The following is a 15,807-nucleotide window of genomic DNA, read 5'->3' as shown; positions in this document are numbered from 1 at the left end:
CCTTTTCATTTACAAAGGCCATAGGCCTCCTCTACCCTCTCCTAGGCTGGGATTCACTCGGGGGGCAACACTGAATTCACAGCCCTCCCTATGCCCATTCCAGTAGTAACTTCCAACAGGAGGCAGTGGGGATGAGCTTTTTAATATCATAAAATCAGTGTCGGGCCTGGCCTCTCACTGCCAGGCCCCTTCCTGGGCCTCCTATCTTCATGTTGCCTGGAAGGCTGCCTGCAGCCAGGGCTTCTCCCATCCCCTAAGAAGGATCCAGCACCAGCCTGAGAGGGGAGGCAATAGCAGCTAAGGGGGTGGGAAGGGGAAGAGACAGAAGCTTGTGCAGGCGTGTGTATGTACTTACGTGTGTGAACACATGTGGAGTTATAAGTTTACAGACCCTGGCTCAGGGACAGTCTAGGATGGGAGAGGAGGTAGGGCAAGGAGAAGCACATCTTTTCTCCCAGGCGCCTCAGCCTCGCCCTTCCCCAGGGACAGAAACGTGGGGTAAGTGGGAAACCCATCCCTGGACTGGAGCCCTTTTGAGTCTGGTGGAGTCACAGATCCAGTCTGTGGGGTCACTGGGTCTGTCTCCTTTTGAAAGCCCTGGAAGGGTGGGAGGTAAGAAGTAAAAGGAGACAGGTCTCTGCTAGAAGAACTTGACGCCTCGGCCATCGCTGACAGTGATGATCTCAGCCTTGTGCTCCTGCTGTAGGGCCTGCAGAGCCCGGAGTAGGGTTGCTTCATCCAGCCCATGGAACTCTGGAAGGGAGAGATGGGTAGTCAGGGACACTTGGCTCCTGGGGGCTCAAGGCCCCTGAGGAGAAGTCTAGCTGGAAGCTGGGACCCCTTGAGGCCAGGGTAGACATGTACCACCTATACTGCTGCCGCTGCCACCAATCCTTCCTGGGTACGCCTTAAGAGTAAGGGGTGAGAGAAAGCCAGAGTCTGCACAAAATGTGAGTTCACACTTATTTTCCCCTTCTGGGTTCTTCTGTTGGACTCAACCCTCATGTGTATCCCCCACCCATGTGCCATTAGTATCTGATGTATGAGAGTGACACCATCTACTTTTGGGCCACAAAGTGGGGGACAATTAAACCTAGGAACGTCAAGGTCCTTGACACTGGACACTGACCCTAGTTTGCACACCTGTACCCATTAGGAGCACCTGTCCTAACACAAAGTATAGCCATACCTCTGACCAGGAGACTGTTAAGGGCCAGCACAGATATCTGCCCTTTCCTAGTTAAAAGGAACGAGGCTGGGAGCCAAGGGCCAGCTGAATATCTGGAGATATGGCAAGATATTGCAGGGAGATGTGAGAAGCAGGTGGCAAGCCCTAACAGGCTCGCACACCTCACTCCCTGCGGGGGCCTACGGCTTGAGTCAGGGAGCTTGCTTTCTGAGGAAGCCTCCAGTTTTGCCCAGCATGAGTGGTGGGCTGGGCATGGTTGCGGCACTGAAGTCATGGGGCAATGGTGGGAGTAGCAAGCAGAGGCCTGTAGGGCAGGGGGGAACAGCCAAGAGCTATAAACTCTGTTACGGCAGCCAGGGCCTGGCAGAAAGGGGAGCTGCCCTTTCTTCCCCAGCTGAGATTGGAACTTTTGGTGATCCTGGGATCAGAATATGAAGTCAGAGATAAAAAAGCTAAGAGTATATTTACACTATGTAAAAATCAAACAGTATATAAATCCTCACCTGGCTAGAAACTAAAGTATTTAAAAGGCCTAGGGGTGGGGATGGTGGTGTTGGCCCAATCCCTTCAGCTGACACCCACAAATCTTGAGCCCTCTGTAAGTATAAAGGGTGAAAGAAAGCCAGCGTCAGCAAAGAATGAGATTTCAGGCTTAATCTTCTGCGCCGGTTCCTCATTCAGTATCTACACTGGGAATTCTTAACTTTTCATGGATCACAGATGCCCTTGACAATCTTTTAATACGGACTCTATCCCTAGAAAAATGCACATATCCCACTGACAAAATTTGGGGGTATTTTGCATGTAAATTCAGGTGGCTTAGGGAAACCTTGGACATGGGTTAAGAGCCCTTCTATCATGTAGTATTTGGAATTCAAAGGCAGGGATGGGAAGTCTGAATGTCAGCTGAACAAGGACTGGAGGATTCAGATGACAAAACTGGAGGGAAAGGGAGAAGCATTACCCTCATCCTCTGTGTCTTCCCCATTGGTCAGCTCATAGAGAGTGAACACGGAGTTGTTCTGGCCACTCCTGGAAACCTATAGACACAGAAAACAGCGACTGAATAAGGACCAGGGATCTCCTGGAAGGTGAGCTCACTGACTCCACCTATCTGACCCACGAATGATACCTGTTCCCAAACCAGGGCTCACTGTCACCTCGGCAGGAGTGGCCTAAAAACCACAACCCCTACAGGTGCTATATTTATACGTGTATACACATATACGGAACCACTAAACCACAGGCCTTCACATGTCTGAGGAGTGACCTCTCATTTTGTTTTCCTGTTCAGGAATAGGTGGCATGTGTTTGTTATATTTAGGTTGTTGATGCTTCTTCCCCTTTTCTCTCCCTTGGGAAAGTTTAGGACTGGTGGTAGCTAGGAATTTGGGGAAGACAGTTTGTCCCTACACCCATACTGGTTCAGAATGTCTCATTCATATTGTGGACAGCCCCAAAGCGCCTAGTGGGGGAGGGGCCCCAGGGTTGTTGTTGTTTTTTTGTTTTTTTTTTTTTTGCCTTTCCTTTCCCCATTTATCTTCTGTGGCCAGAGACGCCAGCCAACAATAGTACTCATGGTTCCCAGCACTGCATTCTCCAAACATGGCCTCACATAGCCTCTGGCCTCCTATAAAGGTAGGGAAGTTCTATGCAGCCTAGGAAATTGAGTCATTGAAAGAGGTTTGCCTGGAAGACCTATACTTCCTCTTTCTTTCCCTTCCCACTTTGCTCAGTCCAGACCTAGGAACACCAGGTATCTGCTGAACACAGATATAATTCTCCTTTGCCATGGGTCACTGCGGCAGAACAGTCTCACCCACTGATAGATGAGTTTCCCCCATTCTTCTGGCCTTCGCCACATGATCAGGAAGCTAGATTTGTTCTTATCCAACCACTCCAGGTTTCCTACAAAAAAGATACTTATGAAAGTATCTTACGCTAAGAAGGGACAAAAGGCAAAACCAAGGTATAAAGAGTGGAAGAGATTCAGCTTTCAGGAAGTGAAATCCAAGAATTGTTTTACTATTATTATCTGCAAGGCACCAATTCTCCTTCCACCTCTCTCCAGGTCTCAGAACACAGATGGAGAGATTTCAATAATGAATACCAATAGGGAAAAGGACCCAGGGAATTGGACTATCTTCTATATAGAACACTATGGGCTCCAAGCCAGGGGAGAGAAAAAGAAAGTTGTTAAAAGCAAAGACTCGTGGGGCACCTGGCTGGCTCAGTCAGTGGAGTGGGTGACTCTTGATCTTGAGGTTGTGGGTTCGAGCCCCATGCTGGGTGAGAGAGATTACTTAAAACTAAAATCTCAGAGAAACGTGGCTGGCTCAGTTGGTAGAGCATGGGACTCTTGATCTCAGGGGTTGTGAGTTTGAGCCCCATGTTGGGTACAGAGATTACTTAATAAACAAAAGTTAAAAGAAATAAAATAAAATAAAATAAAATAAAATAAAATAAAATAAAAAGCAAAGACTTGTGCCAAGCTGCCCTCAGGAAAGCCCAACTAGGAGGAAAAATAAGGAAATCTGAGGACCTGAACCCACCTTTCTTCCTCAGTTCCTCTAATACAACCTGGATTGATTCCACAGGAAGCTTCCCTGGTTTCAAGTTAAGGGAACAGCATTGATGGAATGAATTAGATGGGATAAAAACTCTTGAGGCCAGTCTCATGCGAAGAACCACCTGTCCCCTTCCTCTCCCTCCCACACACATATATGTGCAATTCCCCAAAAAGCTATAAATTGGCACTTCCAGGATAAAGGGGGGAGGAAGGTAAAGAGATACTAGTTCAATTAAAAGGAAGAGCTTTATGGGGGCACCTGGGTGGCTCAGTCGGTTAAGGGTGGGACTTCAGTTCAGGTCATGATCACAGTTCCTGAGTTCAAGCCCCGAGTTAGGTTCTGTGCTGACAGCTCACAGCCTGGGGCCTGCTTCGGATTCTGTGTCTCTCTTTCTCTCTCTGTCCCTATCCCACTTGTGCCCTCTCACTCTCAAAAATAAATAAACATTTAAAAAAAAAAAAAAAAAAAAAAAAGGAAGAGCTTTAGAAATGAAAGGCACTCCCTTTTGTCACCATCTGTCTCCTCTTCTTCCTTCAGACTTTCTCCACAGATATTTTAGCAATGAATCAGGAAGCAAAAACAAATGACCCTTACTTCCTGGGAGAAGGAGAGTAGGTGGAGAAAATTACTTAAGGTAGTACCAGAGTTTGAGCTTCACTCAGAAGAGGACAGGAGATTCAGAGTCAAAAGGGCTCAGGTTGGAAAACCCGGGACTTGGCTTTGGGTCAGAGATTCTAAGCCCAGAATGACACCTGGGTATTCATCACTACCTAGGACTGGAGGGTCTGATGCTGCATTTGCATTGGGGGTTGGGGCTTAAAATGGAAGTCAGCTACACATATGGCTCCTTCCCAAGTCCAGTCTGGGTGGGAACCTGCCTACTGGGGTGAAGGGGGTGTGAAGTCTGGGCATGTGTGCAAGTGCAGAAGTGCGTGTGTGTGGGCTGTGGAAGAGCCTGAGGGAGGATACGCTGTAGCTTCACGTTGTTGAAGAGCGGGCTCTCCTGAGCTTCCATCACCGTCATGCTGGACTGTTTGTGCAGGCGGCAGAAGGACAGGACCAGCGAGCACCAGGCGGCCAGCTGCTTCTGCCGAGTGTCCACATTCGGCTGCAACCTGCCGGGTGAAGGGGGTGGGGCGCAGAATTAGAGGGCGTGAGAGGGCGAGAGGCAGCACAGACGCAGGCGCGTCTGGGGGACAAAGTGAGGGACTAAGGGTGGTGGCGACCGGGTCCTTTCTCCCCCTCCCCATTTGAAGCATCAGGGCTGAGCCCGGGGTCCGGGGCAGGGGAGGGAGGCACAGCGGGGCTTCTCGGGGTCTGAGCCTCACGTAAAGAAGGGCGGGAAGCGATACTGCCACGGCCACTCGAAACTCATCGCCATCGTAGTAGCCCAGGAAACCCGGAACCTCCGGGCAAAGGACTTCCGGCCTCCGCTTCTGCACGTCCGGGCAAAAAGCACAGCAGAAAGGTTCCGGAGGCCTTTCCCGAGAAGGGCCGCCCAACGGAAGGTATCTTGCTTCTCTGCCAGTCTCTTGCTATGAACCTAAAAATCCGTACCGTTTAGAGCCCAGAGAAGTCTCATTCAGCTCTAGAAATGGGCAGTGACTTCCCCCAAAGCGGCACAGCTTGATAGTTTGTTTCACTCTGCTAAGGCTTCTTTTAATGTTAACACGTGTTAGTTGCATTTAACTTCACTCACAATTCCCCAGCCTCCTCAATTACTGTGTCCTTCGACTCCACCATTCCCTGGTCTCCTGCAGCACCCATGGGAGCATATTTGTAGCTTTTATTGCTGAAAATGGGTCAGATTCCATGATTCACTGCTGCCATTTTGGACCACAGCCATCTATCTCTCACATCCTCACCTTCCTAGTCTCAAGACTCCAGACCCATTGTGGTCGTATTTGACTCCTTACCCAGCCTAGACTACCCAATTCTGTCTGAACATGCTAGCTGAACCCCAGATTCCCTGACTAACCTCACTGCTGGGCTCTCGGTGCAGTCCAACACTTTTATTGACTCCCTGTCACATCCCTCCAGGTAACTCTTCACATTTTTCCAGTCGTCAAGTCATTCCACCTGTCTCCGTCTTCCTCCTTTCTGCAGAATGCCTTTCTCTATTTTATGAACTTGAGGCCGAACATGTGAACTTCTTAATCTTTCCCTTTTTGTCCCTCTTTGTCACCACACTTAATGCATCCCACAAGAATTTCTCTCCACTTTTACCCCTTCATTTTGGATTCAAAGGAAGAAGTGTCACTCTTCCTTTACAAGGCCAACCTTTGGCATATCTTCTTGCCTCTCTTTTCCAAGGGCCTCCAGGACTTCTCTGGGTGTCATCTACCCTCTTTTCCTTTCCTCTGGCTCCTTTCCCCTAGTTGACAAATATGCATAGGCCATCCCTACTTGAAAATATGTACAGTTTCCTTGACTCTGTCACCCTCTCAATTTCCTATCTGATCTTTAACCTTTCCCCCACCCAAGTTCACCCTTCATTGTGCACAGTTCCTGATCCACAGTAGTACCCAGCAAATATTTGTTGCATGAATGGATGAACCATTCTGTTGACAATGTTCTTTCAAAAGGCACTATCTCCTTTGCTTCCATGGCACTGCTTTATCCTTGTTCTGCTAGTGTCTCTCTGATCTTTCTGTCTCATTTCCCCCTCATTCTTTAAATGTGTAATTTTCCATGGGGCACCTGGGTGGCTCAGTCAGCTAAGCATCCAACTTTGGCTCAGGTCATGATCTTGCGGTTTGTAGGTTTGAGCCCTGTGTCAGGCTCTGTGCTGACAGCTCAGGGCCTGGAGCCCGCTTCTGATTCTGTGTCCCTCTCTCTCTCTGCCCCTCCCCCACTTGCACTCGCTCTCTCTCTCTCTCTCTCTCTCTCTCAAATATAAACATTAAAAAAATAAAATAAATGTGCACATTTCCTAAGAACCTAACCTCAGCTTTCTTTCCTTTCCTTTTCTTTTTTTCTTTTATTTATTTTGAGAGAGAGAGAACCATGCGAGCAGGGGAGGTACAGAGATGGAGAGAGAGAATCCCAAGCAGGCTCTGCACTGTCAGTGTGGAGCCCGACTTGGAGCTCAAACTCATGAACCATGAGATCATGACCTGAGCTACATTCAACCGACTGAACCACCCAGGTGCCCTCTCAGCTTTCTTTTCTTTCTTTCTTTCTTTCTTTCTTTCTTTCTTTCTTTCTTTCTTTCTTTCTTTCTTTTTTTAATGTTTATTTATTTTTGAGACAGAGAGAGAGACAAAGTGTGAGTGAGGGAGGGCAGAGAGGGAGACACAGAATCTGAAGCAGGCTCTAGGCTTTGAGCTGTCAGCATAGAGCCCAACATGGGGCCTGAACTCACGGACCTCGAGCTCATAGCCTGAGCCAAAGTTGGAAGCTTAACCGACTGAGCCACCCAGGTGCCCTTTTAGCTTTCTTTTCAATACATCTTCTGTCTTGAGAACTTTCATCCTTCTCATGGTTTCACTTGACATTTCTGTGCAAAAGATTCCTAAATCTGTATTTCCAGCTCCAATCTCTTTCCACCACCAACACCCCTCCCATTTCTAACTCTCTGTGGGACATAAAAGCTTGTTCCATTTTTAGCTCATATTGTAAATCCCTTTCTTCATGCCAGCTTCTCTCCCTAATGGCCATTTTCTACCATTACTTCCATCATTGTCCTAGTAACTCAGATGCAAAGCCTCAATCAGCTCTAACCTCTCCTCTCTTTCATCTCCTTCATATCCAAAGTCCCTCCCCTGTTTTTAATCATTTCTTCTACTTTTTATTTTCTACTTCCCATTCATCGCTCCTTTGACCCATGTCCTCTTTTTCTCAAGCCTGGATTATCACAATATTTTCCTAATTCACCTGTTTTCCTATTCTCTTCCCTAGGGGAAATGCACTCCATCCTAAGGCCTAGTCATGTACAAACTCTGCAATCACCCTCCTGTGATCACACCTCAGCTAGGTGTGACCCCTCCTTTTTTTGCACTTAGATAACATTTGGTTTGTATCCCTTTCGTGACTCTAATCACACACTCCATTGCTTTTGTTGATTGGTACACATGTCAGCTCCCGTACTAGATGGAAAGTCATTGAGAGCAGAAACCAAGTCCTAACTTATCTTTCCAACACAATATACCATACACAGTATTTTATACCCGTATGCCCTTGATGTACATTAGTAAAACACATGAAGGCAAATACGGGCCAAAAGGAGGATAGATATATCCCTGGGGAAGACCAATGCATTCATGGGAACAGAGCAGAGACTTATCTCAGGTGAAAACCCAAAATGTCCTAGGGAACAGGTATGCCCCTAGAGAGACAGATATGCCCTGAGAGAAGTCTATCTCAGAGGATGAGTAGATACATTCTAGGAAGCATACGGGTATCTATCTGTGGAATAGACAGGCATGTCCCAAGGAAATGGATATGCATGTACTCAGGGAGGCAAATATTTCAGCAAGGAGGGAAGGAAAGTCCCTGACAAGGCTCCACGTGCCACAGAAAATAAACAGGGGTCTTTATGGAGAACAAAGTTGTTCTCTAGTATTTTTTTAATGTTTATTTGTTTTGGGGAGAGAGAGACAAACAGAACACAAGCAGGGCAGGGGCAGAGAGAGGACACACACTCCAAAGCAGGCTCCAGGCTCTGTCTGAGCTGTCAGCACACAGCCTGATGTGGGGCTCGAGCCCACAAACCATGACATCATGACCTGAGCCAAAGTCAGACACTTAATTGACTGAGCCATCCAGCTGTCCTTGTTCTCTAGTATTTTTGATGATCTGGAAGAACTGAAGATGAAGGTCCTCTGGGGAAAACTGGGCCTCACTATCCAGGGAACATGTAAGAGTATTCATATACAGAAATGGTGAGTTCAGAGGCTAGGTATGTCCCTAGAAAGTGGGAAGGTGTCTTAGAGGAGTATCAGTATGGCTTAGGAAGCTGATAGAAGGGTTTGCTAAGAACTAATGGTTGCTATGGGGATGACAGATGTTTGATTCCAGGGTCCAGGCTCCTCAGCTTTGAGCTTCTTCCAGGTCATATCCATCTTCTGGCTGTTAGCTCCAGTGGACACCAGGGGGCAGTGTGCTAACAGGCTGTAGGCCACACCCCCAGGGTCCAGGACAATGTAGGATGAGGGCCAGGGACCTGGACAGGGAGTTCTGTGGTGGAGTTAGTAGAGTAAGTCCCACTGCCTTTCCCTTCAATCCTGAGCTCTTTAGGAATGAACTCTTTTTGGTCATATCAAGGTTTCCATTCCTAGGCCCTGGGAGTAAACTGAGGCATGAAAAAGAGGAAAATTCAGAGCCCCTAGGCAGTCCCCCTTCCTTCTCGCAGGAGTCACAGCAGAGATTCCACCCTTGCCCCTTCCCCCACACCTCCCCAGCTGCCATCCAAGCCGGAAGGGAGTCTCTTCCTGCAGGTTTCCTGGTGTTGGTTTTGGATAAGGACAGGAAAGGCCCAGCCCTGGGAGGAAGCAGTGTAGGGGGAGGCTTTCAAGTGGGGGGAGAGGAATAGTGAGGAGCAGACAAGTGAACAAGACAGTGCTGGTATCCAGATTTTCCAGCTCTGCTGCCCAGAGCTGTGGGAAATGGTAGAGACTCTGGGATGGGGAGGGGATAGTACCAAAAAAAAAAAAAAAAAGTTTTATTTTGAAGATTACAAAACTTGTGCCACCACTGGGCTTCCATTTCCAGCAATTCAAGGGTCTGTGGTGGGGGTGAGAGTGAGAGAAGGAGGCAGGGAGGGGAAGAGAGAGACCTGGTGGTGGCAGGGGAAAGGAGTAAGATGACTGCTAATAGCTCATACCACCACCCTAGGCCTGGGCCTCGCTGTCTTTACTCCTCCACACCACAAGGGTGACAAGGAAGGGGATGAGGCAGATGGGGGCTATGATCATGGCCAGGAGCACATCCTCTGGAGGGTCTGATAAGGTGGGCTGCATCAAGGAGCAGTTGGCAAAGTGGATCTGGTGAGTCTCAAAGATGATCTCTTCTGCCAAGGGATTGGGGAAACCCAGGCCAAATGCTTCTGCAAAATGCTCCAAGCAATATTGCAGGTCGCTATAGGGCCTGGAAGCAAGGGAAGACTAGAGTGAATATGGGGTTGGGCCCAGAGAGAGGAATACCCCACACTCAAGGCCCACACACAAGGAGCAGGCCCCACCCCTGGTCCAAGCTGCCCTAGCACTGCCCCTACCTGCTAATCATGGTCCAGTCGCACCAGTCCTTGGGGATAGAGTCCATCTGCTCCTTATAAGATTGCCAGCAAAACCGGGCATTCACCTTATAGTCCTCCATCTTGTTCTCTGTGGGCACAGATGCTGCACGTTGACCAACCCCCTGGCCCTCCCTCCAAGCCCTCAGGTCCAGGTACTTCCACTGTTCCTGTCTTCAGACATGGCAGCCACCAGGAACAGCCTCAGAAAGTTTCCCAAGGAGAGAGTCTCAGCTCAGAAAAATGTTAATGCCTTCCATGTGCTCAGCACTTCCCAGCCTGACGGGGACATCCATATACGTTTTTTTCTGGGGTCTTCTAACCCACCTGAGGTGAGCCAGCTCAGAGCTGGGGGGGGGGGGGCGGGGGGGGGCGGGGAGGGTGGGTTGTGGGCTGAGAGGGAGAAAGACCACAAGGAACCCCAGGAGAGAACGGAAGGGAGTTTAGTGCGATTTCATTTGGGGTTGGGGCCTGCCTTGTGGGAAAGGGACCCTCCCCACTGACCTAGCTCTCCTCGTTGCCCTCGGCCACCTTCCCAGAGTCGCGCGGTACACACCTTCTGACTTCAAGCTGCCTTCAGTGGGAAGAAGCTGAGCCAGGGACTCCTGGGGCTTCAGGACAGCTGTGAGCAGAAATGGGGGAGGGAAGGAGGATGGCGGGGATCTAGGCGGTGGAGCCTGGAGGAGGGGTCTGAGACCCTTGGAAGTCAGAGCTACTCGCAGAAGAGAAAGAAGAATAATCCAGGCTCCCAAGGGGTGCTTCAGTGACTGGAAGAGAGGGCTGATACCAGCTCCCTCCCACTCACATCCAGACCCCAAACCCTCTTCCTCCAGGCCAGCCCCAGGTCTCCCAAGACCTCTCCGCCGGGCCCCCGGCACCCCACGTTCCTCCAAGTGGGAAGCAGTTCGCGCTGCGCCTTCACCGAGGTGGAGCCGGGGACTGTCGGAGGACAGCGCTGTTCCGCCCTCACCCCGGGGCCCGTTTCGGCCTCGGCGGTCCAGCCCCCCCTCCCCTCCGGGCCTCCCGCGCCTCCCGCCCGAGCCCCGGGGCGCAGCGCTCACCGCCCAGCAGGAGGAGGAGGCGGAGCGCTGCCGGTCGCCCCGCGAGGGTCGTAGAGAACCGCGGGCCGCCGGCGGCGCGCTCTGCCCGGAGCGAGGCCATCGCGCGGCTAGCAGGCGAGGAGGGGCGGTGGCGCTGAGCCGGGCCCGGGCGGGGGCGCCTATATCCCCGGCCCAAGCCCCAGGAAGCCGCGCCGCTTCCTCGCAGGGGCTGGGACGGCTGCGGCCACGTGGGGGGCGGGGGCGACGCCCGGGGCCCGCGGGCCGGAGGGGGAGTCGATGCCCCACCCCGCCCCGGCGCCCGCCGCTCCCTCCGGCGGGTCGGCGTTGGCCCACTCTTTCTTCTAGCTCACCCTGCGGGGCTGGACAGCTCCCCTCGTAACCCCAGAACCGGGACGCATTTCCTGGGCTGAGCCGCGTGGCGCCCAAGGACTCTCCCGGGTCTCTGAGCATCCGCTCCCGGGACCCTAGTCGTCCCATTCTCTTTCGATGCGGGGGCTGAGGAAGGGGGTTAGCGTGTTGCTATCGCGGACCTGCAGAAGAAAGGGGCTGGGAGTTCGGAGGGCCTCTCCACGCCGCAGTATCTAAGGAAGGAGGTTGGGGCTGTCTTGGGACGTGGGGGAAGGGGCTCCTGGAGCTGGGCTCAGAGTTCCCCTTCCCCGGGAACACCCACTGATGTCAACTCACCCGCCAAAACTGGGGAGGAGGAGATGAGGGAGCCAGCCCTCCAGAGTCAGGAGAAGGCCTGGGGACCCGGGCAGAGGGGAAACCAAAATCCAAATACCCTCCCTTCAGAGGCACCTCCTGGGGCCTCGATCCACACATCTGATTGGGGGGAAGGGCAAAAGTAAGATTATTTCATTCCTAGGAAAAAGGTGCCATAAACCAGATGGGGGGGGGGGGGGCAAAAGTAAAAGATTACTCCATTCCTAGGAAGAAAGTGGCCACTACTCTTCAAGACCAAGGTTGTGAAAAGGGAAGGGTTTATTTAGAACCTACTATGGGTGACTTCATTCGCAAAGTGGGTACCTTATTGTCCCTGTTTTACAGGGAAAAAAGCGAAAGCTCAGGGAAAAGAGCCCAGAACTTGAGTTCAGAAGCTCTGACTGGTATTTCTGTCTTCCCACTCCCTAGCCAGATAGCCCAGAATGATCTCGGTTACCTTGATGATCTCTGCTTACTCTCCTGTAAAATAAGGACATACATCATCCTCCTGGATAAACTGTACTGAGGACAATGTATGTGAAAGGGCATTGGACTCACTCAGTGGACGTTTCCTTTCCTTCTTTCCTAAGGACTTGCCTAAGGTTACACTGCTACGAAGCAGCCAGGCTGGGCCTGGGGCCCCAGGGGCCCTGACTTCTGCCATACCACAGCTGTCTCTGTGTCCTGAGCCAGAGCTTCATTAGCCTGAAGTAGCCGAGCAGCCCAGGAGCTGGTTTGGCCCTGGCGTTCAACTCCAGACACAGCTGTCAGCACTGAACTTTCCTAAATTACTCCCAGACACTGACCCCTGGACTCAGCTGCTGCTGTTGTCCCAGTTTACTGATTTCTGCCCACCATAAATTATCTTTCATGATCTCTCTTCAAATCTTCATCTCAGGGTCTTAGGCTCTTGAATTATGGCCACTAAAAGCCTGTTGTCCTCCTCCAACACTAGGGTCAAGAGGTTGCCTTGATAAGGCATCCCAAAGAAGAAAGGAGGTGGCCCAGTTGGCAGGAACCCCAAAGCCCTCCTGGTGATTGTCATCTTCTGCAATGTGCAGGAAAGAGCCAGACAGCCTCAGAGCCACATCAGGCCAGGGACCGAATCCATTCGTTTCCTCCCACCCATGACTGCCCTTTTCAAGAAGGAAACATGGTCAAGAGGGAGATTTCTGGGTGATAAGATGGGAAGGGAAAGCATGGAGGGACAGAAAACAAAACAAACCATTTCCACTGGGCTGGGGCCAGAAACACCTGAGCCCACTGTGAATTAGGAATGGGGTTGGGGGTCAAGATTAAAGTTGACGAAAATAAATGCTGGGTTTTAAATAGGGCAGTATAGTATCGTTTGATAAAAACAAACAAACAAACAAACAAACACACACAAAAGAACATTGGTTGGGATTCCAAAGGCAAGTTCTGCTTCTGTGTTGCTGTCTAATCTTGGGCAGGTCATTTCATATCTCTAGAGGTCAACATTTTCATATATAAAATGACCTTAGAATCAAAAGGGAAAATATAGGTGACTCAGTAGAAAATGTTATCTTTAGCTTGGAGCTGGGGTTCAGTTTGCAGCATGACATGGAGACCTCCAAAGGGAAGTTTGATGTAGTCATTCCTGAACTTGGGAGTCTAACCTTCCCATTGGAGAATCTGGGAATTTTCCTTCCTCCTGATTTTCCTCTTTCTACTTTTCCTTACCAGTTGGACATTTGGCTGTTTCATTGACTCCTGAGGGCATCCTGGTAACTGGGGGGTCTGGTATCGAGGTACTCTGGGGCTGAAAGAGGACCAGAGACTTCGCTTTGCCATAGAAGACAGTCCCATGTTTTGCAAGGAGGGGACAGAGAAGGGCTTCATTAAGGACAGAAGCTGGTTCTTTTATGCAAATCCTGTATTCCACCCATGGACGCCCTCTTCCCTTCCCTTTTAAACCCTACTGCTGCCTTAAAAACATACTTTATGCTATAAAAATATACTTAATTTTTTTTAATGTTTATTTGTTTCAAGAGAGACAGAGAGAGAGACAGAGTGTGAGCAGGGAAGGGGTAGACAGAAAGGAAGACACAGAATCTGAAGCAGGCTCCAGGCTCTGAGCTGTTAGTACCTGAGCCAAAATCTTACACTTAACTAAGTCACCCTGGCACCCCAAAAATATACTTTCTAATTGCAGGTAATACACAAGTATATACTCATTGCAAAATATTTAAACACAGAAAACGTTATACCTTTATTCCTTTCTCACTTCCCTATATATTTTGGATTTAAAAAAACATAAATGGGATATAATATCTCTGTTGTTTGATGACTTTTTTTTTTTTTTACTTTAATAACATGTTTTGGGCTTCTTTTCACAATAGCACATACAGATGTGCCTCTTTTCTTTTAACTGTAGTATAATATTATCTGTAGTCTTTTTGTCTCATATCCAGTGGAGTCTGGTCTTTGTTTCCTACACACTTCCTTAGTCCTCTGTCCATATTCCACACCCACTCCTACTGCTTAGGAAGAGAGGGATCTAGTTCTGGTCCAGCTGGACATTAACCTGAGATTTATGGCCCCAACCTAGATTGACTTTTCCTTGATAGGGATCCTACTGCCAGGTAAATTCCCCTTCTTGTTACAGGGGAAGGGACATCCTGCCTGAAACAAGAAGAGAGGTGAGTTGATCCTTAAAAGAAGTGCGATTTTTAATCTTCACCCTTCCCCCTACACCCAAATCCAGAACAACATAGTGTGGAGTAAAAAGCACTGGGGGCCTCCTACACAATGAAATTGCATGCAGAGCATCCCGGAATCAGCATCTCTACCATGTAGAGACATTCACATATGCTGGCCTCTTCTCCAGCTGTCTGCAAAATAAAGAGCAGAGCTCAGGAGAGGATGTGGGGGAGAATCAGGGTCAGGGGAGCCAGAAGTCCTGGCTGGGAGGGGCTGATCCTTCCAAGCTGGAGAGAGGAAACAGATTTCTTTAGAGGGCAGGGAGGTAGCAGAGAGAACCAGAAGAGCTGCAGCTGGGGAGCCAGCTAGCTAAGGGAGGGAAGACAAAGACGTAGGGACACAGCTCCATCCCTCCCCATCTCCTCATCTCCGGAATGATGGAACACTCAGTGTGAGTATGGCCATCCCACAGAGGGAAGAATGGTTATTGGAGAAAACTTTGGCTCTCAAGTTAGAAGAAGCAGAGAAAATGATTAGGCCATATTCCTCATCAAATGCTGGTTCTTAATGTAGCTACCATTTATTGAACAATTACTATGTGATGCATAGTGTGTTCTCTGACACATGTGCTGAGCTTTGCAAATATGTCTTAAAACCTTACCACCGTAACATTAGAATTATCTTGTTTGTGGGTAAAATGGGGAAACAGGAATGATGTGCCCAAGGCCTCAAAGGTAGTAACTGACAGTCAGGATTTAAACCTGGGACTGCTTGATGCTAAGCTTCATGTCTTAACCATTGTGATGTATCACCTCCCTCTCAATCTACATCTGAATATTGATTTCTTACTGGGTCTTGAAAATGAGGTTGAAAAGAGGAGAAAAGGATAGAGTTTCTTCCAGGGCCAGATAGACCCCTCCAGAAATAAGAAGATGCCGCTTTACCCAACTACATACATACAACCTCCTCCTCCCTTCCTTCCCAGATCCAGGCTGGACCATGACATCATATGGTGGAGGCTGTTTTTCTGAAAGGGAAAAAAAAAAAAAAAACCAGACCAGATTTATAAGAAGGACATTCAGACAGCATGACTGAAGAGGACCATGGCCAAGTGACCATAGCCCACGCCCAGCAGTGCTGAGAACACTGCTGGTCCCTCGGCACCTGGGGCTGAGTCATGGTTGCTCTCAGGACCCACTGCCAGACGCCAGGGTTGCTTTCACTCTTCCTCCGTTCCTCAGGACTCTCCTATGAAACCATCCGCAGGAACGCTTCTACCTGCTCCCAGCACCCCAAGAGTTTAGATGTTAAGTAACATGAAGATGCCCTGATGATGCCCACCAGTATCCTTGGTACTTCATACAGATTGTTTCATTTAAAACTCATGACTTA

At 49.6% G+C, this 15,807-nt stretch overlaps 2 protein-coding genes across 3 annotated transcripts; both read right to left on the bottom strand.

Moving 5' to 3' along the window:
- Window positions 1-121: 121 nt before the first annotated feature.
- Window positions 122-5,206, bottom strand: VPS25 (vacuolar protein sorting 25 homolog). The gene is made up of 6 exons (XM_060646025.2): window positions 5,088-5,206; window positions 4,729-4,874; window positions 3,742-3,795; window positions 3,009-3,097; window positions 2,154-2,229; window positions 122-753 (listed from the first exon to the last, which is right to left on the bottom strand). Exons 1-6 carry the CDS (start codon window positions 5,138-5,140, stop codon window positions 641-643), a joined length of 531 nt encoding a protein of 176 aa, XP_060502008.1. The 5' UTR covers window positions 5,141-5,206; the 3' UTR covers window positions 122-640.
- A 3,085-nt stretch (window positions 5,207-8,291) lies between these two features.
- On the bottom strand, window positions 8,292-11,396 carry RAMP2 (receptor activity modifying protein 2). Of its 2 annotated transcripts, none has more exons than XM_060646023.3 (4): window positions 11,053-11,396; window positions 10,548-10,703; window positions 9,974-10,082; window positions 8,292-9,846 (listed from the first exon to the last, which is right to left on the bottom strand). In XM_060646023.3, the coding sequence occupies exons 1-4, from the start codon at window positions 11,150-11,152 to the stop codon at window positions 9,591-9,593; spliced, it is 621 nt and encodes a 206-aa protein (XP_060502006.1). In that variant the 5' UTR covers window positions 11,153-11,396; the 3' UTR covers window positions 8,292-9,590. The 2 variants fall into 2 exon arrangements, with proteins under 2 accessions (XP_060502006.1, XP_060502007.1); XM_060646024.3 differs by having other exon boundaries at window positions 10,548-10,613; window positions 11,053-11,379.
- Window positions 11,397-15,807: the final 4,411 nt, after the last annotated feature.

The sequence above is a fragment of the Panthera onca genome, chromosome E1 (assembly GCF_046562875.1).
Source record: "Panthera onca isolate mPanOnc1 chromosome E1, mPanOnc1 haplotype 2, whole genome shotgun sequence".
In the NCBI taxonomy this organism is placed as follows: domain Eukaryota; kingdom Metazoa; phylum Chordata; class Mammalia; order Carnivora; family Felidae; genus Panthera; species Panthera onca.
The sequence above is the reverse complement of the archived record's forward strand: the minus strand, read 5'-3'. Positions and strand labels throughout refer to the sequence as shown.